The sequence below is a fragment of the Theileria equi genome, chromosome 3, assembly GCF_000342415.1.
Source record: "Theileria equi strain WA chromosome 3, complete sequence".
In the NCBI taxonomy this organism is placed as follows: Eukaryota; Apicomplexa; class Aconoidasida; order Piroplasmida; family Theileriidae; genus Theileria; species Theileria equi.
Genome location: NC_021367.1, coordinates 1,661,855 through 1,688,892, shown reverse-complemented (window position 1 = coordinate 1,688,892; position 27,038 = coordinate 1,661,855). Strand labels below are relative to the sequence as shown.

General features: G+C 37.9%; 7 protein-coding genes across 7 annotated transcripts; 5 read left to right on the top strand and 2 right to left on the bottom strand.

Annotated features, from left to right (window-relative positions):
• Positions 1–174: 174 nt before the first annotated feature.
• On the top strand, positions 175–2,897 carry BEWA_008330 (hypothetical protein; the record flags this gene model as incomplete). Its single annotated transcript, XM_004831032.1, has 9 exons — positions 175–348; positions 410–563; positions 597–674; positions 709–934; positions 969–1,473; positions 1,509–1,973; positions 2,010–2,108; positions 2,142–2,624; positions 2,661–2,897. The coding sequence occupies 9 exons, from the start codon at positions 175–177 to the stop codon at positions 2,895–2,897; spliced, it is 2,421 nt and encodes an 806-aa protein (XP_004831089.1).
• Positions 2,898–3,130: 233 nt separating this feature from the next.
• Positions 3,131–8,648, bottom strand: BEWA_008320 (delta-aminolevulinic acid dehydratase domain-containing protein; the record flags this gene model as incomplete). The annotated part of the gene is made up of 10 exons (XM_004831031.1): positions 3,131–6,092; positions 6,126–6,256; positions 6,323–6,482; positions 6,522–6,721; positions 6,814–7,103; positions 7,140–7,589; positions 7,675–7,819; positions 7,855–8,175; positions 8,217–8,363; positions 8,442–8,648. The coding sequence occupies 10 exons, from the start codon at positions 8,646–8,648 to the stop codon at positions 3,131–3,133; spliced, it is 5,013 nt and encodes a 1,670-aa protein (XP_004831088.1).
• Positions 8,649–9,365: 717 nt separating this feature from the next.
• Positions 9,366–11,470, top strand: BEWA_008310 (hypothetical protein; the record flags this gene model as incomplete). Its single annotated transcript, XM_004831030.1, has 5 exons — positions 9,366–9,615; positions 9,701–9,852; positions 9,888–11,117; positions 11,153–11,325; positions 11,365–11,470. Exons 1-5 carry the CDS (start codon positions 9,381–9,383, stop codon positions 11,468–11,470), a joined length of 1,896 nt encoding a protein of 631 aa, XP_004831087.1. The 5' UTR covers positions 9,366–9,380.
• Positions 11,471–11,621: 151 nt separating this feature from the next.
• Positions 11,622–13,336, top strand: BEWA_008300 (dimethyladenosine transferase, putative). The gene is made up of 5 exons (XM_004831029.1): positions 11,622–12,007; positions 12,133–12,339; positions 12,404–12,650; positions 12,687–13,228; positions 13,262–13,336. The coding sequence occupies exons 1-5, from the start codon at positions 11,653–11,655 to the stop codon at positions 13,312–13,314; spliced, it is 1,404 nt and encodes a 467-aa protein (XP_004831086.1). The 5' UTR covers positions 11,622–11,652; the 3' UTR covers positions 13,315–13,336.
• A 368-nt stretch (positions 13,337–13,704) lies between these two features.
• BEWA_008290 (hypothetical protein) lies at positions 13,705–16,707 on the top strand (the record flags this gene model as incomplete). Its single annotated transcript, XM_004831028.1, has 1 exon — positions 13,705–16,707. The coding sequence occupies one exon, from the start codon at positions 13,705–13,707 to the stop codon at positions 16,705–16,707; it is 3,003 nt and encodes a 1,000-aa protein (XP_004831085.1).
• Positions 16,708–18,671: 1,964 nt separating this feature from the next.
• On the top strand, positions 18,672–20,275 carry BEWA_008280 (hypothetical protein; the record flags this gene model as incomplete). Its single annotated transcript, XM_004831027.1, has 5 exons — positions 18,672–18,900; positions 18,937–19,120; positions 19,180–20,004; positions 20,040–20,101; positions 20,136–20,275. The coding sequence occupies 5 exons, from the start codon at positions 18,672–18,674 to the stop codon at positions 20,273–20,275; spliced, it is 1,440 nt and encodes a 479-aa protein (XP_004831084.1).
• A 133-nt stretch (positions 20,276–20,408) lies between these two features.
• BEWA_008270 (hypothetical protein) lies at positions 20,409–26,844 on the bottom strand (the record flags this gene model as incomplete). Its single annotated transcript, XM_004831026.1, has 6 exons — positions 20,409–25,549; positions 25,586–25,761; positions 25,799–26,426; positions 26,461–26,532; positions 26,567–26,659; positions 26,694–26,844. The coding sequence occupies 6 exons, from the start codon at positions 26,842–26,844 to the stop codon at positions 20,409–20,411; spliced, it is 6,261 nt and encodes a 2,086-aa protein (XP_004831083.1).
• Between the last annotated feature and the right edge of the window lie 194 nt (positions 26,845–27,038).

The window sequence follows — 27,038 nt, the reverse complement described above, 5'->3', positions numbered from 1 at the left end:
TGTAGTTTATATTCGCTATTATCAGATGCGGGGCCATTTACAAATTTTGTGGTAGAAAGGGGAGATGTGGCGTTTGGACACTACACACCCAAGTAATTTGACCAACGCAGTTCCAACTTGTTACAATTAAACTACACATTAGATATATCATCCATTTAAGATGTAAACCAAACAATGAGCGAAGAAAAGGAGCCTTTTAAGCCCGTGCTTTTGAGGGATACACATGAGTTGGAGCTCCTTGAATACTTTGCACAGCTTTCCTTCTTCACAGCAGATTTACACATCACAAGAGGATGGAAGTTGTGCAGTTTAGAGCAAGAAGAAGCTTTCAAAGCAGATTCAGCCAAGGTAAGGGCGTTCATTATCTGTTTGATATACATATTTTGTTTCATTACCATAAAATACGTAGCTTGATGGTTCAATCGTCTCTTTTCTGATGGATTTGGACAAAATGGAACCACCTCAGGCGTTTGAAAGCTGTCTATCCTCCGGAATACTCTCTGTCGATTTCACGAAGCAGCTCTACGAAACCGGAACTATCGCACCTCCTGTTGGTTTTAAGGGTTTGTAAGCCTCATACTAATGATTATTCCTAGGAAACCCAACTGGAACATATAAAATGTTGTTATTTAAGGTAGCACTGGGTAAGATTTTATCGCATCTAGATGGGCATGGTAAGTGGATTTTGGCCTACACACTGAACTTTAGACACGTTCTTGACTTCTCAAATACCAGAGTCTTACGATTCTATTGAATATAATACGAGCTCTGAACCGAGGTATTATAATTCCCTATATCGCATTCGAGATCCAAAGCAAGCACTTTTGTATGCAGTAATTGAAATTGAATTTACTCCAGTGAGAATAAATGTACCGGAGCCTGTCTGTGACTTGTGTGAGACGGCACCCGCAAGATGGTACTGTCATTCTGATAGGTATGTTTTGTGTGCAATGGTCATGAATGTCTAGGGCTAATTTTTGCAACTCCTGTGATACAAAATACCATTCGTCCACTCCAATTTTTTCAAGACATACAAGGGTGTCATGTTCAAAGTCTCCAAACCAATTTGGATTATGTGAAAGTCACCCAACAGAGATGATAGATAAAGTATGTGTCGATTGTTCCTTGGCCCTTTGTAACATTTGTACAACATGTGGAAAACATTCTGATTCATCTTTCTTTAATCACACTTTAATAACCACAACGGATGCATATGACTATTCTCTAAACAAGAATTCAAATAGCGACGAAACCTTGCTACAACGTACAAATCTTATCACAGGCAGAATAAAAAATAGGCATAATCTATTATCACAAATTTATGCCAATTCCTTTTCTGTACAAACAAAGATTGAAAATGCAAGCAAACTCTTGGTCAATCAATTAAATGTAATGAAAGATAAGAAGCTCATGTATCTAGATGCAATCAAGAGAGAGGCAAACACTGAGCTATTAATGATAGACTGGATTGAGGTATGGTACTTTTATATTGATACATACATTTTCAGTCTTTTCTGAATCACTTGTTCCTGGCTTTGGGCCCAGCAGATTTTGTGCAATGTAAAAAACGCTATGATTTACTAATAAATAAGATGTTTGGAGGGGAACTAAAGATTAGTGGAGATATTTCAGATATGCCAATATGGATGTCAAAAAAGCTTGTATTGGTAGGTAACACGAATATTAATTCGCTGTCTCTTGAACAAATGAGAATAAAAGAAGGAGGTCAGACAGAGCAAGTAATATCCGATTGGACCCCTATGAATCTTTACAAGGACTGGGAAGAGACTATAGGACATCTGCACAGGGAAGATGATTCACATTCTACATTTAAAGGCGACCATGCGTTAGGAGAAGATCTTCTACAAGATTCATTAAACGGCGTACATGAACATGTTGAAGATACTTTGGTGAAAAAACTGTGGCACTTACTTTCTGATGGCAGGATGGGGACCCTGTTAGAACTCATTAGGGTTTGTTCAAACATACCAGTTTTAGCTTATATTTAGGTCACCAAGCCGCCTGAAAAGGCCATTTTAGTCAAGAATATATGTGTAATCGCAAACCATTTCGAAGACATGGAAAATTTGTTTATATACGCAGTGAAGGTGAGTTTAAATACTCTAAATAAATATCTATAGAACGCCTTGGAAACTCCCTATGGATACTATATACTTATGAGAAGTTCGAATTGTCTGTGTGATATTTTAACATTTTTACTCCTTGAAAATGCTGAGGATACTGGGGAGTGGTTAGAGTACATTTGTAATACAAGTGGCATGGATAAAAAACAATTTGATGCATCAGAGTTTGCTCAAGAATCTTCTGTTGAAATCGTAAATAGACTGATGAGCATGGATGTCATTGATATGCCAAGCACACTTAGGTTTTTGATATACACACTTGCGGATTTAGTTCCAAAACATGCTGTTAATTTGTGCGTTGACATGATGATGGTCATTTTGGCAGCACACGTTAGGAATAGCATGTATGAATACTCTATATTGGAAAATTCTCGAAATTTTAAAATGGAGCTTTCCTTTGTGATGGGAAGGATTGGAATAATCCTATGGGAACTCGATGTGCACACGGAACTATCCCTTGAAATTACATTAGCAGAACAGGTATTACATAGATTCGTTCTCATAACATACATTTAGTGTATAAAATGGATGGAAAATATACTCAAAAAACCTAGGATCGTGTCAAAAATGCACCTAAAACCCACATCTCTTGCGTCAGCTACGAAAGATGCTTGCAGATCAATCCTCAAATCAATCTCTATATTAGAGACGAATTTTAATCAGGGGAAGTTGGAAGTTTCTGCACAGGAAGCTCATGATTTAACAAACAAGTACAATATGTTAGAATTGTTTGAGTTGGCACGAAAAGTATAACTAGCGTTAAACGCCTAGTGGTATTTTTAAATGTTCAATTCTCTTATTTCGTTGAATTATAGCCATCTATAGTTTTATATGTACCTATCTGTGTATATACGCAGTGTTACTCACTCTTTTTTGGTTTGAATACCACTTGTATTAATGATTTACAGATGTCCATCTGTACATCAACACTGAACAATACATATAAACAGGAACCATTTGTTCTTGAATATCACATAGTAGTAGAGTTAAGGTGATTTAGTTCTGATTATACGTGTCCATAGATTCTCCTCGTTAAAACCGTAGACATGAGATGTGATTAGTAGATTAATATCATCAAATGTTATTCTCTGCACTACTTTATCAAATTCTGTAATTGCTATGGATGAGTTGAACGGCATTTCCATGATTTGCAAACCACCCATTCTTTTAGTCCAAAAGTGTGTATTTTTGGATTCCTTTTGTAGTTTTGATCGTACTTGATCCTTTGCTCTCTTTAGGTTATACTCCGTTAGTGGTCGATATCCTGTGCAAATATCCCTTAGTATTTGTTTGGTTTCTTTCAAGATGGCTTCAGAAGTACTGAAAGAACTATGAACAGAAATGATAAAGTATCCGGCAAACTGAATGTCGTACGGGATAAATTCTACATTCGATTCATATGTCAGATGTTTTTCTGATCTTAGTATACTAAAAGTGCGATTATTCAGCATTTCTTGGAAAAGAAGAGAAGCTACCTTAGGAAATGCTGGGTGCGACCACAACTCTCTCCTAACTTTTGCCATTGTTCTTATATTTTTGTCATCATCTCCTAGAATCTGTAACAACGTCCTTTCCAGAATATATGTTATGTGTGTTCCATCTGGCAATATTCCACATGAATTTGGGGCGTGCCCCGCTACAAGTACCATTGCACGTTCCTGATTATCCGGAACATAAATAAGACCATTGCGCAGAGAAGTTTCTAGCCCCGTTACGTGCGTTTCTACGATAGGCGTGACACTAGTTGGATTCTCAGCTTCTTTTGGTTCAGCAGTAGATGCAAAAAATGCTTCCGCTAAAATGTATTCTTTATTACAATCCACGTTGCTAGTTTCAATAGTGCCCAAGTACGTTCCTACAAGTGAATTTAGGTGGTTTGATTCAAAGTTTCCACAAAATGATACCTCAGGTTTACCCCTCTTGAATGCATCAGATAGTTCTCTTTGAACATCTTCAAGCGTGATTTTATCCAAAACATTTGTATCCAGATAGTGAAATGATAGTTTTCCTTGACTCATAGAGTTAAGAATATCACCCGTTCCAAAGGACTGTAAATCCTGAACATACTGCATTCGATCTCTCTTTATTCTGTCTACTCCACGTTGGAATGCGTCAGGTTCTATTTTGTGATATCTGAGTAGGTAGTGTAATATTTGAAGTGCACTTTCCAGAGTATCTACATTGGAACTACTGTTTTGATTCTTGTATGGAAACGACATTTCTATAATAAAGAAATCCTCATTCATGCTAATGTTCACATCAATCAAGTGTCTACTACAAAACATTTCCACTTGGAATCTGCTCAATTGTCCCATTGCACCTCCTTCCATCATAGAGGCAGCTGCCACCAGTAGATGGGTCTTTTTGCGTTTTATTTCTTCAGTATCTTTCACTTTATAATCCAAGGGAATTAAAGTGCGAATGGAATGCGTTGGAACCTCTGTAGTAGGATCAAGTGTCTTTACATTCACATGTATACCGTTTGAAAGTGTGTATAAATCAATAGATTGCGATGATGGTTTGGTACCAGTGTACAAGCGTGCATTAGGGTCTCCAATTGAAGCTATTGGTTTATTCAGTTCAGATAAACCGTGTATATATGGTCCATCTTTAGTTCCTGGTAAACCAATAGATCTATCAAGTAAGAGGGTTTCTAGTCTGGTTCTTTCAGTTTCATCTATTTTAGGTTTGATATATTCAACTTCTGTCTGTAATTCCATTGATTCACGCAGTTGTTCAGTGTATGATTTTATAATATTTTCTAAATCGGTTGATTTAATTGTATCTATAAAAGTATCAGAAACCGTTTGAGATGGATTCACAACTTTCTCATCAGTGTCTTTTAATGCAGACGAATCAACTTTTAAATCTTCAAATATGTACATTTGCTCTTTTATAAGGTCCTGCTTTAAAAATGTAGGAGCAGGTACCTTGTCCATTATTTCCTTCTTCTCAGAGGGGAGTAAAAGTTGGGATGGTACCTCAATGCCGGTCGAGAATGCTATTGGTGAAGAAGTACAAGCCTCATAAAATACATTGCTCAGTTTTTCTTGTGTTATTCCCTGGAATCCAGGGCTTTTTCCTTTTGGAGGAGCTGAGCAGATGAGGTTCATTCCATCCAAGTCTTTTCCATTTGTCCATTTCAGTAACTCGCAAAGTAGTGAGTTAACATCATCTATATGCAAATCTTCTATACAGTCCTGTATTGCTTCCTTTTCATATTTTTTGTTCATTAATGTACGTCCACAAGCGTAATCATCCATAATCCTAGTTATCAATTCTTGGTTATCTACTTTATTATCTAGTCTAGAGATATCCAATTTAAGTGAATCTGTGACAATTTTGAAGAGATGCTCCGTTATTCCCTCTGATGCAAAAGATTTAGCCTGTGATATAACGGCTGAAACTGATTTCTCCCATTGGTCTAGAGCAGATTTTACCTCTAGAGAACGAATTCTGCAACCTTCGTTTATACAATCAAAATCGTTTGTTTCAACAGAATCATAAAATGTACCTCTTCCAATGATATCAAAGTTAAGTGTAAGCGCACGATAAACTATTTTGTTCAAAATATTATTCCTAAGATCGCGCCAGGTTTTGCACTCAGGAATCGGTAACTTTTTCACAATTTCCAATGCAAAGTTATTTAACTGCTCATTCTCCCATATGGATATCTTAGGACCTGGTTGGTTCCAGTCGTGTTTTGCCGGTGGTAAAGACCTTCTTGTCTCTTTTACTGTCCCCTCGTACGAAATTTCTACAGGGGAATTTTGGAGTTTTGAAAATATTTCATAAATAGAAGCTTTGGCTACAGCAACATCTACATCACCAACTATGAACAGATGCAAGTTTGAGGGTCTATAATGCACTTTGTGGTAACTTGAAAGGTCCTCAACCGTGTATTTTTTTAGCATTTCTAGGTCTCCAATTGGGTACCGTTTAGAAAGTCTAAAGAAAGTATAATAAAAGTAGTAAACTCACATATTTTCAGAGTGAAGTGCCTTAACTGTGGCACAATTTTTGCGATATTCCATTGTGTTTATAATAGAGGCTTCTGAAAGTATTGCCATACGCTCCTTTTCAACGCGTGAACTATTGAATTGAGTTGGAGCCTACAAATTAAATTAAAAGCTGGATTTATTAGTGAGAATCTATGTGCATGCAGGATCGGTAGTTACCTCAACAACATCTAATAGAGTGGATAAAGCCTTATTTAGGGATTCCGTTTTAAATTCAGTATCTTCCATTATGGATGGACAAGAAGTATAAAATACAGTGTGATGAAAATCAGTAAACGCATTTGTGCGTACATCCTTCCCGATCAATTTATCGCGTTTCCTGAAAATATAAATACATTCAGCACTGTGTTCAAGTTACCTGCTTCCCATGTATGTAACATGTTCACAAAAATGTGCTACACCTCGTTGATGATCTAATTCATCAGCTGATCCACTATGAACTTGTAAATACGCCTCAAAACGTCCTCCATGATGCTCGTTTGGAAGTATTGTATATGTGAGACCGTTCTCTAATACTCCAGTGTACAAGTCTGGGTTTGTCTCAAGATGTCTATCCTCCTAATAAACATATTAGAACTAGTACAATGAACATAAATGTCTATCATATACGTGGGAGGTGGTGTGCCATGCGTTTAGAAGCAAATTCCTACTCGATCTACGCCATTATTGCGCATATCATTTAAAAGCCATAGAGCAAGTTCCTTTGCATAAGGAGTGACGATTAGATCAGAGCCTGCGCGTTTTAGGGATTTTATGGCTTCGATTGCAGCTTCCTTTTCGTCATAGACACCTGCCTTAGCAGCTGCTTTAATAGCCTTGTATTCTCCCGTTGTATGAATTGCGACTATTGGCACTTTGACCTTCTCGCTCAACTCTTTAAGTACATCCAGGAAAGGTGTTGCAGGCTCAACTGATATCAGATCTGAACCACTTTCAATATCTGAAAAGAACAATTTTAAACCGGTATTACACTAACCATTAACAGCCTTTAATACACCATCCTGCGAGTTGGAGACGTTGTGCAGATAACTGGACGAATCGACCTTTTGGGAAGGGGATACTCCAAATGCCTTGTTCCCATTATTCCAGGCAGATTTGAACTTTGAAGCTCTAGACATTATGGACACATCTGTGAATCCATCATAGTCAAGCATCTCTCTAGTTATTGCAACTGAGCCATCCATAAGGTCATTTAGTGAAACAATATCCGATCCAGCAGAGGCGAGGATTGATGCCTGTTTTGCTATCTGACCGACTGTAATGTCATTTGAGATCGTGTTCGTTTCTGGTTCCACCAAGCCATCATGACCATCGGTTGTGTAGTACGACACGCTGGTGTCTGCAATAATTTGTACTGATGGAACGGCTTCTTTAATTGCTGCAATTGCTCTTGGAAGAATGCCATCCTTGTTCAACCCCTCGTCACCTGTGATAAAGTGTAATAAAGAGATATATTTCATGTAATGTATGTATTCTGTATGACATACTTCATGTATCAATTCAATGCCTACCAAATTGTGTCTTGAGTGCCTGATCAACATATGGGTATAGCATAAATGTTGTGATACCCAGCTGTTTCGCTTCGCTAACTTCTTTAACCGCGTCCTCTACGGAAAACACACGCATTCCTTGAACAGAGGGCAATTCGGATGTATCCTAAATATTCCATGCCAGAGATAAAAACAACTCACATTATCGTGTACGACAATTGGATAGACGATGTTTGAAATGTGCACAAAATCTTGTTTGAATAATTTGCGTCTGCCCCTGGACGAGCGAGTTCTAGAAAATCTATGGATTCCTGGAATCATCAATTCCCCTCTGGAATTGTAATCAAATGAATCACCAGAATCGTCATCTATATCTTCACTATCTGTATAATCTTCATCCTCATCTCCATCGTATCCATCATCCCCTTCTACTTCATCGTCGTAGTCATCATATTCATCATAGACCTCATCTGGATCATAATTCAGCTCTTCAGCTTCTATTATATCTTCGCTTTCAATTGGCTACGCAATCCCTTAGTTTTTCTCTTAAAAAATCTCCACACCACCTCCGGAGACAATATAGACATATAAAGCACAAAAACACGCAAATACATTACCTCCTTTTTCTTCCTTGCGAAACATATGGTATAGTCTTCCTTGGCAACTGGATCTTTACCCAAATATTGCTTTGGGTCTCTGCTCGCATACTCCTACATGAAAAGGTTAAACATGGAAGCGGAAGTAAAGGGGACCATAATACAGCAAAAAGTGGATATGACTGTTCCTACCGTGTTGCTTCCTAGTGGAGCTGCGATAAAGCAGCTGGTTTGAATGATTCCTGTGGAAGGTCCAACTTTTGAAAATGTGGAACCATTACCAGAACTACGTAACACAATCGCAAATACTTGTGATGAAGATAAAAATACAGTAATACCAGAATATATTATACCAAAGAGTGCAATAGACACTAATTTACTACGCAAAAACGGTCCCATGTTTACTATTACGACTCGTAAGAGTCGTTTCGATCACATATACCGCATAATTTAATATAATCACGCCATATATCTGGCGTAAGGTCAAATTTCTGGTCTATACGAAGCTTAACTTGAAATGTAAACTGGTGTTGACCGTTTTACACAAAAATAGAATCCATTATGGGGATTCACATCTCTACCCTTAAACTCGTAAATAAACATGTTTATAGCGAATCCTCACATATACACTCCTTGATTACGTTGAAAACTCTAGGAATCCGGGAATGTGTACAGCTAACCAGAATACAGGATCCGGCCATTCCTTGCCTCTCAGATCGCAATCCACACCAATTTCATATTTTTTCCATTATCTATATGCGGGGGAATGATAATTAGTCTAGATCATGGAATCTTCATAAACTAAAAAGACACCAGCCATCAGCCTAGCCCGGAGAGTATCGAACTGTTACCACTACAGGAATATGTACATTATAAGATAAACGACTAGCGTAGGATTATATGAGAAATAGGTAGGAATGAGGAGAATATGGAGATGACGTTCATCGTCTCATCCAGAGTTCACGATCTACACATTCTTGGTGTCTTCCGCGCTACAGCAGATAGAATATTCATTTTGTTCGTTTCCACAAAGATTACATGTGTGTGAAATATTTCTGTTTCCACAATCACGTGCCATGTCACCCGATACGGAGAGCTCCGCTTCACAAAGTTTTTAACTCATAAAATGGGATGGAAATACCCCTGAGCAGTTCCGATAAAATTGAGGAAGAGAAGGCATCAGAAAGTTTTAATGATGGAGGAAAAGATGTCGAAGTAGAAATATTCGACAAATACTTGGACCTTTTGAAAGATGAAATCGCTATAGGGGATGCTGCGGCAGCTTATGCCCTGAAAAACATCCACCTCATCGCTGAGGAGCTCGGGCAAGCCTTATCCAGAGACCGCTTGGTGCCACTACTCTCAGGTTATACATCGTCTATGCACATATGGCATCTTTGGTCGTATATACGTCTGCAATATGTAGTAAAGATCTATAATTAACGTTACAGAGGCTCAAGAATCGGTTGAGACGTGCTTATTGACTTCGTTCTGCGATGCTTGGTACGCGCTGTCAAAATGTATCGGGGCAGATAGCCTGGCTCCAATTGTAAATTCGCTAGAATTTATGTTGAACCAGGAAGAACCGACCGTTAGAAATGCTGTAAGTTGTCCCACTTTGGAAATAAGATGACTCAGGCCATAGAAATAATTACAAAGATAATAGATGATCATAAACCAGCTGACTCGCCATCTTTTGAGTTGGTTGACACGGTATTGATCCAAATGGTACAAAGACTAGTCTCAAATGAGTGGTTCGCAGGAGCTACATCAGCATGTTACATGATCCCAAAGATTTATAAATTTGCATCAGAAGGATGTCAAAATGAACTTCGACAGTCATTTCAACAGCTATGTGAAGCTGAAATGTATACAGTGAAATTGGCGGCTGCACGCAATTTGAAAGATATAATTCAACAGGTGGAACTAGACCATGCTATTTCAATGTTTTGGCTAGTTTTGAAAAACATGTCAATCGAAAATCAAGAGGACTTGAGATCCCACGCAGTTGAAAGTTGTATTGTTTTTGCACAAAGATGTACACCAGAGCAAAATTTGAATTTCAACTACCCGATTCTAAAAGCTGCGGCGCAGGACTCCTCATGGAAAGTTAGAGATTTCATTGCTCGGATTTTCCAGAAAATATATGATACTCTCGGGGAAGATGAAGTGCGTGAGCATCTATTAGACTCCCATTTGGGCCTTTTGGTAGATCCTAATGATATGGTAAAGACTAGTACAATAGAATCGTTTTCGGAGTGGTCTGGTATATTGTCTCTGGAAATGATTCGACTTTACATTCCGACTCTAGATTTGCTTGCTAAAAACTCGCCAAAGGAAATCAGACAGAGCGTTTGTAAGGCTTTGGCGCTATTTGCAATGAAGTTGAATAAGGAAGATGTGAAGCTTATAGTTGCCCCTACTATGATTTATCTTCTCAATGATTTGTACATGGATGTAAGATTATGTGTCTTACAAAACATCCATTTGATATGTGATAGAGAAGATTTTTATGGAATTATCGGTGACAAGTTGATTGAAACAGTAGATAAGGTTATTGAAAATCCACAGTGGAGACATCGCCTAGTGATAGCTGAACAATTGACAAGTTTTTTTAGCCACTTTGGAAGTAGTATTTTTGAAAACAATTTTTCGAGTGTGCTCTTTAAACTGTTATTGGACAGCGTTTGGAAGGTTAGAAACGCGGTGCTCATCAGCCTTGAGAAGATTTGTAATGAGTGTGGTAGTATATGGGCTGTAAAGTATATCCTAGGTGAACTTTTGATTTTGTATTATAAGCCAGAGGCTTCTGTATATGCTGGAAATACATCATACTCCTTGAGGATTACTATGATTCAAGCATTAGTGGTAGGTTTGACAGTTGATCACTTTTTGATTCTTAGGCGGTTGCGAAATCTATTGATGCTGCAAACATGATGACTCACATTATGCCCTTACTCATGAAGGCAGTTTCGGACCCAATTCCGAACATTCGTTTCGTTGCAGTGAATGCTATGAGTAATCTCTTTGTGATTTACAAGAATGAGGACCCTGAGATGTTTTTTCAGGCAAAATGGTTTGTTTCCATTCTCTGTGCATTTACATACTCTAATAGTGCCCTTGTAAAACTGACGAAAGATACGGATATCGACGTTCAATACTATTCCAAGAGGGCTTTGGAGACGTATATTAGCTCGTTTAGCAAATCATCGGAAATATAACAATTTTGTATTTTATTCAGAATTTTAACATGTGCAAGAGTATATTCGTCTGCCTCCTATTAGTCTATAGATGCTAGTGCCGGAAGTTTTGTTCAGTGGTTGGACACGACAACTGGAATGGGTGGCGCATCCGCCAGATTCGTTTACATGGCTAATTATTATCGCATTTTCCGGGGAATCTAATGTTTTTTTGGACTTTACCCTACAGGAGTAAAGTTTCAAGTGTTCTTGGACGGTTTCGCGGCGCTTTTCATAGAAATTGTGTACAAAGCGGTAATATCTGTACCAATACAGATTATTCATTTTTGTATAGTGTAAAATATAGTAAATATTCCCTTGAAAACGTAGTATATGACATAGATTCCACAGAGAAGAAATATTCTACCGCAACTTTAAGCCATAGACGACCTACATCTGAACAATTCTATAATCAACCTCGTTCGATATTGAGTTTTGACAGAAATCTATTGGTAGACATGGCAACTAGAAGACCAAGGCAACTCAACCGAGTTGAACCTTATCGTACGTGTCATGTTGGTGAGTTTTCGCATCTTATTTTAGTTCATACACCTGCAAATTGAATTCTCTAGCGTTTAGTTTCATGTGAACAGCTTGGTGTCATCCAATCAGCTCTACGATGTATCATAGACATGCCCATTTAGGACCTAGAAAGACATCGGTTCATCCGGCTGCGGCGACAGCAGTTGCAAAAAGTAACAATTTAGAGACTAGAAACATGTCTACCGGAGGCGGAATGACGTTTATGAAAAAGTTTGGGCAGCACATGTTGAAGAATCCTGGTATTCTTGATAAAATTGTACAAGCGGCCGAGATTAGACCATCAGATACAGTGCTGGAAATTGGACCAGGTAAGACCATTTTGTATCTTGCGTATCCATGAATTGTTTGTCGAATCATACTAATGCATCTCAGGAACTGGAAATCTTACGGTGCGTTTGGTACCACTGGCACGAAAAGTCATAGCGATTGATATCGATAGTCGTATGGTTGGTGAAGTGAAAAAGAGATGTATACAACTGGGATATAATAACCTAGAGGTGCTAGAAGGAGATGCCCTTAGGATGAAGTTTCCAAAATTTGATGTTTGTACCGCAAACTTGCCATATCAAATCTCAAGCCCATTTGTATTCAAACTCCTGTCCCATAGACCACTCTTCAGGTATGGCTATTTTTACCAAGTTATTTATGGTACTAGGTGTGCAGTCCTGATGTTTCAACGAGAGTTTGCCGAAAGGTTGTTGGCAAACACAAATGAGGAAAAATATGGTAGATTAGCCATTAATACAAGACTCTTTTGTGAGGTAACAAGGGTATGCAAAGTTGCTGCAGGTAGCTTTAACCCTCCGCCAAAGGTGGAAAGTATGATCGTAAAAATAGTACCTAGGGATCAGCCACTGGTAGTTGATTTTGGGGAGTGGGATGGACTGATTAGAGTTTGCTTTTCACGAAAGAGGAGGACACTTCGAAGCCTGTTCAAGAATCAGGCGGTACTCTCCATCTTGGAATGCAACTACAAAGCATGGTGTACGATTAATAAACAGATTCCAGAAGATATCCCATTTAAGGATCTGTGCATGAATGTTTTGACAGAGAGTGGATTGTCTGATAGAAGAAGTATAACTGTAAGCATCGCAGAGTTTCTTAAGCTCCTTCTGGCGTTCAATGAAGCAGGAATACACTTTTGTAACATTGCAAAACCAACACACTCGGGTGATAAAAGTGGCGAACCTCTTTCACGTAAGCATAGTGTTTATATAAATGAGAATTTAGGTCCAGACATGCCAAGCTTTTTGTTTGAAGAAGATGTTGAAATGGATGATTAATAGTCTGTATAGTGGCACGACCGGTATGAATTGATGGTGATTGTATGTTGTGTATGTAATATTTGTAGGTTAATTGTTCCATGATTTTTGAGTTAGTACTGGTCCAGACATTTACCACCGAGTGGACTGTGTTATGGACTCGGTGGAAGTTGATGATTGGATAGACGAACTTATTTCTACTGACGTGAGTGTTGATTGTACTACTGAAGACTGTGTTGATAGCTGTTCATCTTGTTCCGTGGATAGTCTCTCTGACTGTGAGCTGATTGTGAGGGAGGATGAATGTATGGTTGTCTAGGGAGTAGGTAAGAGAATGTGCTCCCTTTGGTCGCATTGAGACTACTCATGGATCTCAAAGTTTTGAAGGAACATACTCACTGAACATGGAGGATGAGTGTTGGGGTGTTAACACTAAACATAAAAAACAAATGTCAAGCTGGATCATGTAGTTGCGGTAAAACCCCGGATAAATTTGGTCTAAAGGTCAGTAAGGAGACAACTATTCCTAATGTCGCCGGATTCGTTAGATATACTCATGAGCTCGATGACGGGAATACGTTCACTCTCAAAGGAGAGTTGCACGGAAATGAGAAGTTAGGTGATGCAAGCGATATCCAAGATGTTATAAAAGTCTCTGTCTACTACTGGGATAATGACCATGGTAGTAGCACTGCGAAACCTCTTATCCTAGAATTTGTTAAGAGCAGTAATACTAGCCAGCCGGATTACTACACTAGGTATGAAGATGGTGAGCAAGAATTAAAAGGTGAAGATGAGACTATTTGGGTACACCATGGATATTCTGGAGGATTATCACTACAGGATAGACTGGACGATAGGAATTGCGCAAGGAATAAAGTTATTCCATTTGATCTTGAGAATCCCACAAGGTATCGTAACTTTGGATCAGGTGTTTCAAAGAGTAAAGGTATAACCTTTAGCTCTTTTACCCCTCTTCCAGGAAGTGAACATATCGTTACATCTTATTCAATTGTTGGGGATACTAGTGGACCAGAAACTGGAATTTCTAGAGTGGAAAATAACAAGGAAAAGATTAGCGAAATAACAATTCCTCATGGAGCACTTGCTGGAGTAAGACTCTACTCATCTCCGGTGAGTCCAAAAATTCCACTTATGATTGAACTTGTTGGAGTTAGTGGTGGACCATCTACATTTTACGCGAGCAAAGGTGAGAAAGGAGGATGGAATAGTGATAAAGGAGATGCAAAGGACTTTTATGATGGTGGTAAAGAAATTGGTAAGCAAAAACCCAAAGAAGCTCTCAATAATAAATTAGATGAAGTCACGTGTTTTTATCGTGACGCTGTAACCATTGACCTATCCCTAGAGAAGTCTACAACAAAAAAAGATAATTGGTATTGTTGTAATACATGTCGTCAGGGAAAAGTATCTGTGAAGGAAATACTAGTTAATCATCATGCTGAACACAGAAGATCTACTAAACTCTACAAACACTCTATTACCAACGATAATTATACACTTTCTGCAATCAAGTACTATCTCCATAATCATGGTAAAGAGAATAGAAAGCATATAGCACCTAGGAAAATGTTACTACCTATTACTGGTCCGGTGGATGTCTACACTTTCTACTGTAATGGAAATCCATCACTTATATATGTTGATGCTGAGAAAGAACCTAAGGCTACAGGCTGGTATAGGAAGAGTAGTAAGGGCTATACTAAATCTTGGACAAGATTAAATAGTCAACTCAAGGGATTAGCACCAAAAGATCTGGAAAATGGAATAGATTGCAATATCTGGATGCGGCTGAAGAAGGTACTATCTGGACGTGGTTGTACTACTTTGGAAGATTGCCCAAAAGGTTCAATTAGTGAATCCTTGCAACAAGAAGATGAGGAGGAACCATCTGATGATGATAGCTTAGATAATGTAGTAGATTTGGGAATAAGTGTATCAACTGAGGTTGGTAGATTTTGGCGGAACACTCTCGATACAGTCATTAAATCTGCACTACCAGAAATTGTTGACCTGGTTAATAAGTCCATGAATTCTACTTCTATTAGTTCTAGTCTACCTGGTGCTCTTGTATCCGGAGATCCTCAACGTACTGGTAGTGACGATCTTCTCAATGGTTTACTAAGTCTTGGAATAAACATACCTTGTATAGCGACAAAATTTGGACTGAAAATAAATGATATGCTTAATGAGGTTGTAGAAAGAACTTTGCAACTAACTGCTGATACCATAAAAATTGTTACTAAGACTGATGATATTGTATCTGTAACATCCCAAGGTGGACAAACTAATCCTGCTCCTGAACCTAAGGATAGGACTGGTAAAGAATCCGCTGGTGATATTGGACCTTCCGGTAAAAATAGTGAATCTAGTTCACTTGGTACTAAAAAAGAATCTCCACTACAAGAACAACGATCACAACCTACTGGTGAAAAGCTTGGAATAAAAGACCAAATTGGAGATGGGAAAGACAAGAACAAAGATGAGACTGAGGAAGGAAAAGAGTCTATTGAACCCTCACTTTCACTAGCTGCTCCTGATTATTCTGGATCTCAAGGACCTAAGGGTGCCAAAGGTCCTGATGGACCTGCTGATAAAGATGAGGGTACTGAAGAGACATCTGAACCTGTTACTTCTAGTGGTGTTGATAGTGGAAATGGTGATGGTAGAACTAAAGTTAACGGAGATGATTCTGAAAGTGCCAAAGAGGATGAAAAGGTTCTTGTTAAAGAACCTAAAAAATCTCAAGAAACTGGTGCCGACCCTGCATCTCCTGAACTTTCTCAACAAGACACTCCTGTTCTCCAAGCTAGCCAATCTGGTACTGAAACTCCTGCTCTTAAAGGTACTGCTCCTCCTGGTGGTCCTGGAGCTACTCAAGGTGATACTGTTGTTTATGTCCAATCTGAAGCTAAAACCCCTGGTAAAGAAAAACCTGCTGAAGTTACTGGTTCGTTTAAAGGATCTCATCCTAAAACTGTTCAACATATTTCCCCTCTTACCACTGATAACTCTACATCTTTTCAAGCACCAAGTGCTCTCCAGTCTTCCGAACCTCCTCAACGAGACAATGGTAGCACATCTGACCTAGCTACTAATCCTAAAGGTGGTCCTACTCAATCTATTTCTGAAGCTCAAGTTCAACTTGTAGGTGCTTCTAGAGAACAAGGTCCTGAGCCTACTGCTTCTGCTCTTACTCAAACTGGCACTTCTACTGATGGTAAAGCTGAAAAACTTGGTGCTGAAGCTGGTATTACAGCGGCTGCTGGTTCTGTACTATGGACAGCGTTTGGAGCATCTTCTGGTACTCTTGCCGGAACTGGTGGTCTTACCGGATTTACTTACTGGATGTACAAACGCTTGAAAGGGGACCCTTGGGTCAGACAACTATGATGGATGTTCTAAGAAATACCAAAAGCATGACAGGTACCAACTATCAGAAGATAGACCAGGTAGAAAACAGATGTAACCACGAAACAAAGATGTACCGTTTTAGACGGACTATTCTGAGACAGTCCGTGAAAACCTTGACAGATTTAGGAGTCTATGGAGATACTAGCTTTGGTACTGAGTGGTTGGTCTTAATTTGTTGGTTTGTTTTTGTTTCATGTTAGTCGTTTCTGTTCTTGTTGGGTCATTGTCTGTACTTTACTATGTTCTGTTGTTTGTTGTGAGGTTGAGTAGTGCGTGCTCTTTGTCTTTTCTGTGCTAAAGTCTTATTCTAGATTCCTTTGGCAAAGTCTCAGATTCGGTGGTACCTCCATTAGTCTGATCATGGAGGATGTAGTTTCCATATTCAAGATAATATTCATGAAGAATGAGCCATACTCTACTGCCAAAACTAATACCATTTCTCCCTTAGTTATTATATACCGTGTAAATATTTGTGACCATTAGATATATCGTTAAAACTCACCACATGCAGATTATCTAACATTTATTCCACCAACAATGAAGAGTTCATGCTTGTAGTACTCCAGTCTTTCGAAATCCATATTAAAAGCAAAAGAATTAGAAAACAAAAAGTGTGCAGGCGGTATCTGTATCCCCTGTTACACCATGGAAATAACGAACATATTAAACAAGATGTTATCCTTAAACTGCAATACTAACTACATATTAACTGGTACACCCAAGTGTCTATTAAAATACTACAACTATCTGAAGAGGGACCTATGGTCATGCTATCACAGATGTCTTTAGAGGCAAAATAGAGCGGTGACATCCATCTTCTAAGTTTTAAGTTGTACAGAAAGAATGTACATAGTGCATGCATGACAAGTAGTATTTTATAACTAATATATGTACCATAATGCATACAAGTTGATCTGGGGATTATATCATTTGCTGACACTCATAATTTCTTGTGTAGACAGTGAATAGACACAATTCATTTGTGCCAATAATCTGCGTTAATGCTTTGTGAAAAAGATCCTTCGTCATGGATGAGGGATCTAAGGAGCATGCGGAGAAATGATGATATAGTAAAGCTACTTCCAGCACAGAAAATGGCTCCGTCATTTATTTTCTCGTCTTAATGTCCACAATTACATCGTTTACAAACTTCCTAAAGACCTTTCTAATGTGAATACTAACCTACATGTATATAAACCTGCTCTATATAACTCCATAATTGGGAAATGAATAAAGTAGATCTTTAGTTACTACTTGATCGTTCCAAATATCTTCTTATGGAGCACATTCTACTTCCTATCAGATATACTAATATATGGCAACTTCCTTGGGACATTAGTGGAGAGATAACGAACATTAGGTGACTCTTTAAAACCCTCACGTAGTATGGTAGCTTTGTAAGAACCCCTTTCATGGACTTTTCGGGTAGCACACACTAGAACGACACTAGTCTACTATTGTATATCTATAATACAGCCATTAAATACCTTGCTTAGACGTTTAGAAGATCCATCTTCCTCTACCAACTTCATGATTATCCCGCCACTTATTCACGATAGGGATCATCTGTCACCTTGTCTAGTCACAATAGTTGACTGACCATGATTGGAAACAGATGGAATGGTCTCATTATTGTTGATTTCAAGAATAATACTCTCTCTCTATAGTTTGTAGAACACTTGAGGAAGCAAAGAGGAGGGCTGTTGCCGTCGGCCATACTGCGTATAATATACCGGATCCCATCCGAACTCCGAAGTCAAGTTGCGCTAGGCCCGGATAGTACTGGGGTGGGGGACCGCCCGGGAACACCTTTGGGTGCCGACGGCCTATTTATTTGTTTCCTTTTCTCTTCTTGTACATTATTTATAGATTCCTACTGCTCGCATCTGTAGGGAGCGTTCTAGGTGTGGATTCCATGTTTACGTGTGTAGCTGGCGGCGACTATGGCTTCGATTGCGAGTGAAGTCATTTATCCTCCTTCTTACGTCAGAACTGTGATTGACAAAACTGCGCAGTTTGTTGCCAAGAATGGAGAGCAGTTTGAGCAAAAGATTCGCCTCGAACAGTACGATGGATCAGGGGCTTCGAGCTCCAAGTTCTCCTTTCTGGAGCCAGGCAACGCCTACTATACCTACTACAGGCTAAAACTGTCGGAACTACAGGGGAACAAGGGTAAGTCTGACTCCTACTCTTACATTTGCCATTTAGTTGTTGATCTTGTCCCTTCGATTCCTCAGGCCATTCTCGATAAGCGCAAGAAGCTCGAGCTCAAGAATAAGCAGAAGGAACAGCTGCTGGCACTATCAGACTTTGGGTCGTCCTCAGAGGCCCTGGAGAGACCTGAAAGTGACGTCTTCACATTTGAACAGCCGTACATTACTTCTCTGGACATGTTCGTTTTCTTGCTCTTTCCTTCTACAATTCCTCACGCACCAATCATGGCATATTCAGGGACATTATAAAGCACACTGCCCTCTTTGTTGCTAGGAATGGACAAAAGTTTCTGGTAGAGCTGACAAAGCGTGAGAGGAGTAACCCTCAATTCGACTTTCTGAACCCATCGCATCATCTGTTTGGCTACTTTAGCAACCTTACGGATGCATATACAAAGTGTTTGCTCCCTCCAGGACCTCAGATTGAACGGCTAAAGACTATTGCCAAAGATAGAATAAAGTACTTGAGAATCTGCCAAAGACGTGCAGACTGGGACGCTCAAGAGGCCGCCAAGATTGAGGCAGAGGCCAGGAGAAAGGAGGAAGAGAGAGCAGAGATGCAGTCAATTGATTGGTATTCTTTCTTTATCGCAGAGACCATCAACTTTAGTGATGTAAGTTTTACACTCTCATCGTCTATACAAATTGTGCAGTTTAAAGACGATTTGCCGGTGCCCATTGATTTCTCACAGCCAGAGGCCCTGGCTAAGCTTACCTTTAAATCGCTCTTTACCCCCAAGACTACAAAGGAGGAGGTGCCGCCACCACCAATTGTCACTGTTGACGATGTGGATGTTGCAGAGTGTACCATACCATTTGACGATGACTTGAGAAAGTCTGACGTATCAAACTTTTCAGACGTCCCACCTGCTAAAAGATCTAACCGTGAGGAGACTAGAATCGTACAAGATGGTGATGAGACCATAAAGGTCAAGAAATCGTATGTGAGGACCAAAAAGTCTTCGGGGTCGCAAATGCAAAAATGTCCAATTACCGGTCAAATGGTTCCCGCTTCAGAAATGTCCGAGCATCTTCGTATTCTCCTATTGGATCCAAAGTGGAAGTATGTTTACCCATCTCTCATCATACATTATTCAGGCAACAAAAGGACAAGTTCATGGAAAGGGCAGCTATGGAGTCTGCATTCGCTCCTACAGAAGGTATGTCGCGATACAGTCTATACAAGATTTGCAGATATCGAAGGGAACCTGTCAAACTTTGTGGCTAGCAGACCAGACCTGTTTGGCTCTGTAGAGGATGAGGTTTGTTCTTTTTCGCCACTTAATGCATTTACAGATTTTGGATCATACAAAGGGAGGTCAGAATACAGGTGAGTACTAGGATGCATAGACAACCTCGTAGATGCAAAGAGACAAAAGTTGATTTAAATTTCAAGTGGTAGTTTTTAAATAATGCCATTATAGTATTGGTTTGTGACAAAGATTATTTATAAATTTAAATTGAACATTAGTTCAAATGACTAAATAATCGCCGTCTGTGAGTTATGAGCTCATTCGCTAGTCTCCCAGAGCAAATGGTATTTGTAATATTTTCCAGTCGAGTTTTGGATAGATAGACCTTTCCGTATACTTTCCCATGCAGATCACTATTTCCGTAATCGTCTGTGTATATTGATGGGATGATACCCTTTCTGTTGTCATCAATGTATAGTGTACAGCAGTGGTACGGAGAAACGTATACCCCTTGTCCTCCTCCACATATTGCTGAGTGTGCCAGCACTTCTTCATCATTAACGTTAATTATATCACTGTCCTTGAAGTCGATTCCATCTTGATCCAGTTCCGCATAAAATCTGGATGTAAAAGATTCTTGAATTGGATGACAACATTCGGTGTTTGAACAAATAATGGACCCGCACAACAGGCAGATCAGTGGATTTGACGGTCTTAGCCCACAAGTTGGGCAATTTCTATAATGTACAGATTTTAAGAGATCCCAGTTCAATTCCTCTAGGAATGTATCCATTTTTACGAAGCTATAGTTTGAAATAATGGGTGGAGTTACATTCATATTACAAGTACGGTTTAAATCCAACTGTTTTTTGTAAACTTCGTTGAACAACATCAGCCATATTTCCCTATTTCTCCTTCTATTACAGACTTTGTTAAGTTCTAGAGCATCGAATAACATCTGGAATCGCACTTGACTACTATGAAGGTTACCATATGTTATTTTAGTAGACAATTCATTTGGCATAGGATATATACTGTGTATAGCCCAAAAGGCAATGTCCATGAAGAAATTCAAACAATCCTCCAGAATATTTTTCAAATACGCATAATCATACGTGTGGTTTTCAGGCAGATACCCATGCTTGGATAAATCTTTAACAACTACATCAAACAAGAAGTGTATATCTTTAAAAAAGTCTGCATTTTCAGTACTATCATCTTGCGAAATAAAGTTAACTACATCAGTACTAATGAGGTCTAAAATATGCCAAGATTTTGGCATGTGAAATCTAATTGTTTCAAAGAATGCAACATTTGAATGATTACGGTAGAGCCAGAAGTTCAGCCTTTTTACAAAGTCGGTGAATTTATATGGTTGAATACTACTTGTTACGGATGACTTAAATTGTGCAGTTTCGCTAACAACTCCCTCTATTTCACCATATCCATATTTAGACTTAAAAATGTAATCTCGTGTACGTTCTGCAGAAAATTTCTTATTTACTATATCATTTATGGCAATCAAAATGTCCTTGTACTTGTTAGGTGGAGTTGTATGTAGTTCTCTTACTTCCATAAGTCTTTGTATTTGCCTAACTAGGAAGGAATCTACATCTATTTTATCCCCAAAGGATCCTTCTTTGGTTGGTATCTCTTCGGTAAATGCCGAAACAATATTATCATGTGCATTTTGCATGGTAGAAACGAATGATATGACTTCAGACAATCTAGAACTTAACCTTCCAGATTCTTGTGTGTTATACAAGGTTCTTTTTGCGTTTTCATCTCCTTTATAACCATTGAATCTTTTGAAATCATCTCTATTCTTTTCAAAATCCATCCACGGTATATGTTCCATCGTATCTATTGGAAAGCCGCCAGATTCAAAAAAGCTCTCAAAATATTTGGATTTCAAAGAATTTAAAAAATCAATCTTTCTCCTTGTTTCATCGGAAAATTCCTTAACAAATTCCAAATACCTCGTCCTAATTAGAGAAATTATATATTTGTTGAATATTTGAAGTGCAGCTACGGTGATAAAGTAGTACAACTGTTCCAAAATATCAGTAATCGTAGCATTTTTATTGGACAAAAAGAACACTAAAAATTCACGAATATAGTCAAGGGACCAAGGGTTAGGAGGAAGACAGTAACCAAACATTTCGTATACTTGGTTGCCATCCAATTTTCCATCTCTAATTTTTTTCAAATAAAACGATGGAGATTGAATAGGCATATCGTCTTCAGAACAACTATCATTTTCATATTTATTAAAACAATCAAGATCACTGTATTCATCCGGAAGATTGACATCATCTGATTCCTCAGGTATTTCTATATGTAGTAACATCATCATAACTTTCAGCTCATTCTTGTCTAATGATTCCAAAAATACGCGTAGCTTGTCCGTTTTGCCATTATTTTTCTGTGCAGCAAGACATTCCAGACCAGGAAATTGAATATCCAAGGATGGCGCATCAAAATACGTTGTATCAACAACAATTTTTCGATTCCAGATATCATCTGTTGAAAACTTTTTATATTCTGGACATGCACGAAGTTGATCAAAGTACGTGTTTCTCACAAGTTGAGAAAACAGTGAATCAGGAAGGTTCAATGTATTTCGATTTAAAGAGCATGTTCTAAGAAGTTCGTTGTAAATTAGCCAAACTTTAGTATCAACTCTTACTCCAGCATTTGCATGTCTCCAGTTTTGAACACCAAAGAAAGTCCTAAAAGAGCTAAAAATTGACTTACAATATGACGTTAAAAGTGATTTTGGAATGGCTTCAAAGTCAGTAGCTGAAGATTTTATACCAAGTATTTTGGCTACACGGGTATTTTTGTAGGTTTCCCAGTTCTCTAAAAAATAATTGTACAATCTGTCTACCAGCACCCCTTTATTTTGAGATGTCACATTAAATATATTTAATATGGTATTTTCATTATCTTTTGTGGATACCGCACTGCATAGACGTCTGGGTTCGGAAGATAGCCCGCCAGATCCTTTGCACTTTCCACACTTAATATTGTCAATGCTTCCATCCTCACAATCAAAACCCAGGTCTTCAACTATATTTTTTGGTTGCACACTAAAATCTAGGTCCATAATATCCTCCTGTGCGACTAGTGTAAGAGCATAGACTATGTGAGGAAGACATTCATATCTAGCAAATATAGGGGAAGGGATCCAATAAGTAGTGTAAGGGTATCTCCAAGATGTCATGTATGCATAAGCTACAAGATCGTTGTTCCTGTGAATTGCAACATGAGCTATTTGCATGTCAATTGAGCGTGCTTCGCACCCTATTTTGAAGCATTCCACATTATGAGTATTGAAGAGTGTTACATTATTAGATTTACAAAACGAACGATTCAAATTCTCCGGTATGTGAATATATTTCAGAGTAAAGTTACACAAAAATTTGCAAATTGGACAAAAAAATTCTTCTGGTGTTTTTTTAATTCCAATGGCTGAGAAATTTTGAGTATCTGGTTGAGCATCCCTATGAGAGTAAATACATTTTGTATGTGCAGTATGTCCACATGTTGTTATTACTGTCGAAGTGAGTGGAAATGACAGTTTTGCATTAACATTAGATTCTTGATCCAAAATTGAACAAGATGACACACATCTACGTAACACATTTGTTACGGAAATGAAACAGAAGTACGATATACACTCAGACTCTTTCATTATTTGTTTACAGAGAATACAACAAGGTTTTGTCTTGTTGTCTTCCACCTCCAATTTTGTGTTCTCAATAAATGTCTTTTGTTTTGTGAACATCCTCTGCAAATATTTTGTTTGTATTGATTTAACATCAACAGTATCAGTTTCGTTGGTGATATCTGCAGTTTTCCGTTTTAAATCGTCAAATTGGAAGATACTTCCAAGTTTATTAACTATAAACGTTATTGCAGTTTTTATAATTTTGTCAGAAATTAGATCGTGTAAATCTTCTAGTATACGAACTAAGCTTTTGGCAGCTGACTTATTGGGTGGATCAAGCTCCTGTATCATTAATCCTAGGACTTTTAGGCAGTATAGAACAGATTCATTCCATTTGTTTTCAAGAATAACAATTGGAACATCCGAAAATGAAGTTTTAGAAATATCAGATGGAACACGATTTTTTACAACATCTATGAGTGTAGGAAATTGCATATTATTGCCATTTTTAAGATAATTTTTTCTACAAATGTTGGTAAATAACGATATTATAAAAGCATAACAGTAATATCCACTTGAATTATGGAGTAACAAGGTTTGAGTTTCCAAATATTCTTTTGACATTTCAGTTGAATTGCTTCCAAACAGACTAATGTCGTGGTTCAGAGCTTCGGTAGTAATAGAATGTATTTTTGGAGAATGCGGGTTCCACAATACATCGATAATTTTATATGATTCCGATTTTAGCCTTACATATGTCTTATCGGATACTTTAGAATAGTTTATGGATGCGACATCTTCGATAGATTCAACCAATTTTGGATGATGTTTCCAATATTTTTTAGTTTCATATACAACATCTGTAAATTCAGTGTTGCCAGAAGATAGTATATTTACAACATCCATTTTCATCAGAGAGTAACCACGTCTAATATATTCTTCCTTTAATACTTTTCTCGGAATAGATAATATCTCTACATGTTTGATGTCAGTTACTACAACATTCATAAAATAACAAAAAAAAGCAACGTTGAAATGACCGTCTCCAGGTGGTACTAAGTTCCTTTCACTCATTTTATCCTTTGATTCTAAAGTATGGGAATGGGTATCTACCTCCAAATTTTGTGTGGTTTTCATGCTTGAACCAAAATTTTCTGACAAAAAGAGAGAAAAGACATCAAAATCAGGATCGTTCATATGTTTCACTGATAATAGGATAAGGGAAATTTGGACAGATACAATATCAAATGAGTGGAAAAGAAGCTCAAAATAGTTACTTCGTTGGTCGTGCATTGATTCACCATTATAAATCCAAAGGTTGTGTTTCACTTCCATTGCAAATCTTATTGTATTCATACTAGATATTAATACAAAATCCAAAACTTTCGTATCAAAAATATTGAATATTTCTGCATTTTTCAGCTTTAGGAAATTTTCTTCGGAGACTCTTGTCGAGCTTTTATCGAATAATGATGGAACAAATTTTTTTGCTTCTTCTCTAACATGGTTAAAATCCAACATATAGGCGAAGAATCTGACGATAGGAATGTGAAAACTCCTGCAGAACCTTTTGTTACCAAAATTTTTCAAAGTTTCCAAGCTATCCAAGATAAATTTATTCAAGTTTTTGTAAAAGGAAATGACTCTTGGCCTTTCAGAGGATGGTAGCCCTTTGCAATAATCTGAAAATTGCATGAGGCACGAGTGTAAGGTATGTTCTATAGTGAAAGCAAGCGGAAAGCCTAAATAGTATTTGTACATCTATCAATTTCACACACCCGAGTTTTCGAAGGAAACATGTTCTTTGTCCTCTCTTTCAATCAAATTCATATTGTTGTAAAACATTAAGAGGTTAAATATTGTCAGTTGAAGATTTTCATTGGATAATATTAATTCACAAACCGCATGATGATTAACAAGGTAAGTGAAGTCGGTTATAATCCGAATGTAGAAACTAAATAAAGTTATTAAATTATTAAATGAATAACAACCTGAGTTTTGGTCGATCAAAGCGGTTGAATTGTACTGTAGAAAGACGTTTATCAATTAGATTTGTGTCCATTATTTGCTTTAGACATATATCCATAAACGATTCTTTAACCAGTCTGAGTGCAATATCATAATAAGTGAATATTTGAACGGACAAATTCCCCAAGTGCCAATCTTCCGGAGGGTCATGCAGTGGTTCAACAATTTGGTCATAAATTGATGCGAATACATCGGCAAATTTTTGTTTGAATGATGGAGATGTCAAAAGTGTAAGGTAAAGAGTACTGAATCCCCTTTGAAAATCATCAGCTAGACCTTGATGATGTATGAGCCAGTCTTTTAGGGTTTCTTTTGGTAAATACAAGTGTAGAGCATATCTGAATGCAGCTGTAGTTTTTGCCAGCTCATTCAGAAACGCCAAGAAGACATGTGCATAGAATTCATCGTTTAGCTCAGGATTTTTTATATGGTTTGTTAGATATTCCATAATTTGCACTGTCAACTGTTTGAAGCGATCCAGAAATGGGAGATGAAAAGATTCAAGTATATCGTTTTCATTCCATTTACCTTCCACATTAGTGTGTTTTGAGCAGGATCCCTTGGAATCCCATGAACTTATATCTCCACAATCTGATGTTTTGTATCTTTAGAATCGTAAACTAACCACAGCAACCTCCAGAAGTTCTTGTCAACCGATACTCATGACCACTGTGATTCGACTCGAAAAAGCATTCCACTATAGTTATTTTTGGGTTAAATTTAAAACTTACAGCATATAGCACATGTACTATCATATTCACAGTCGTAACATTTGATTGCAACTGTTTCTTCCAGCCATTTCGTTATGCAGAATCCCGAATATGCTATATTATTATATTCCATAAACAGGCATCTTACTGTCTAATTCTCTAAGATAACGATCTATCTTGCTCCTATCTGTTGTACCATAGAGATATGCATATAAGTCGTTGAATACAGAATCCCTTGTTAGACCATCTAGTGGCTTACAAAGCTTTCTTAACGAGAACTTTCCCATATAAGCGGCCATTTCAGAATGTATACGGTTAAAATGAGTGACATTATAAGATGTACATCGTTTTTAGATAGAGTGATGGTGTAATGAGGGATTTCAAATGTGTATTACCTCAATCCGTATTCGTTTACTGCAAAGAACACGGGCATTTTAATAAGAAACAAAGTTTCAACCCACAGTAACTCAACTGTATAATTATGGAAGGATAA

Excerpts from the sequence above, each read along its gene's own strand:
- BEWA_008300 (XM_004831029.1), top strand. The coding sequence starts at position 11,653 with ATGTTTTTTTGGACTTTACCCTACAGGAGTAAAGTTTCAAGTGTTCTT. Across the intron at positions 12,008-12,132 it reads TTATCGTACGTGTCATGTTG|GACCTAGAAAGACATCGGTT; the intron begins GTGAGTTTTCGC and ends ATGCCCATTTAG. Across the intron at positions 12,651-12,686 it reads TCCCATAGACCACTCTTCAG|GTGTGCAGTCCTGATGTTTC; the intron begins GTATGGCTATTT and ends TTATGGTACTAG.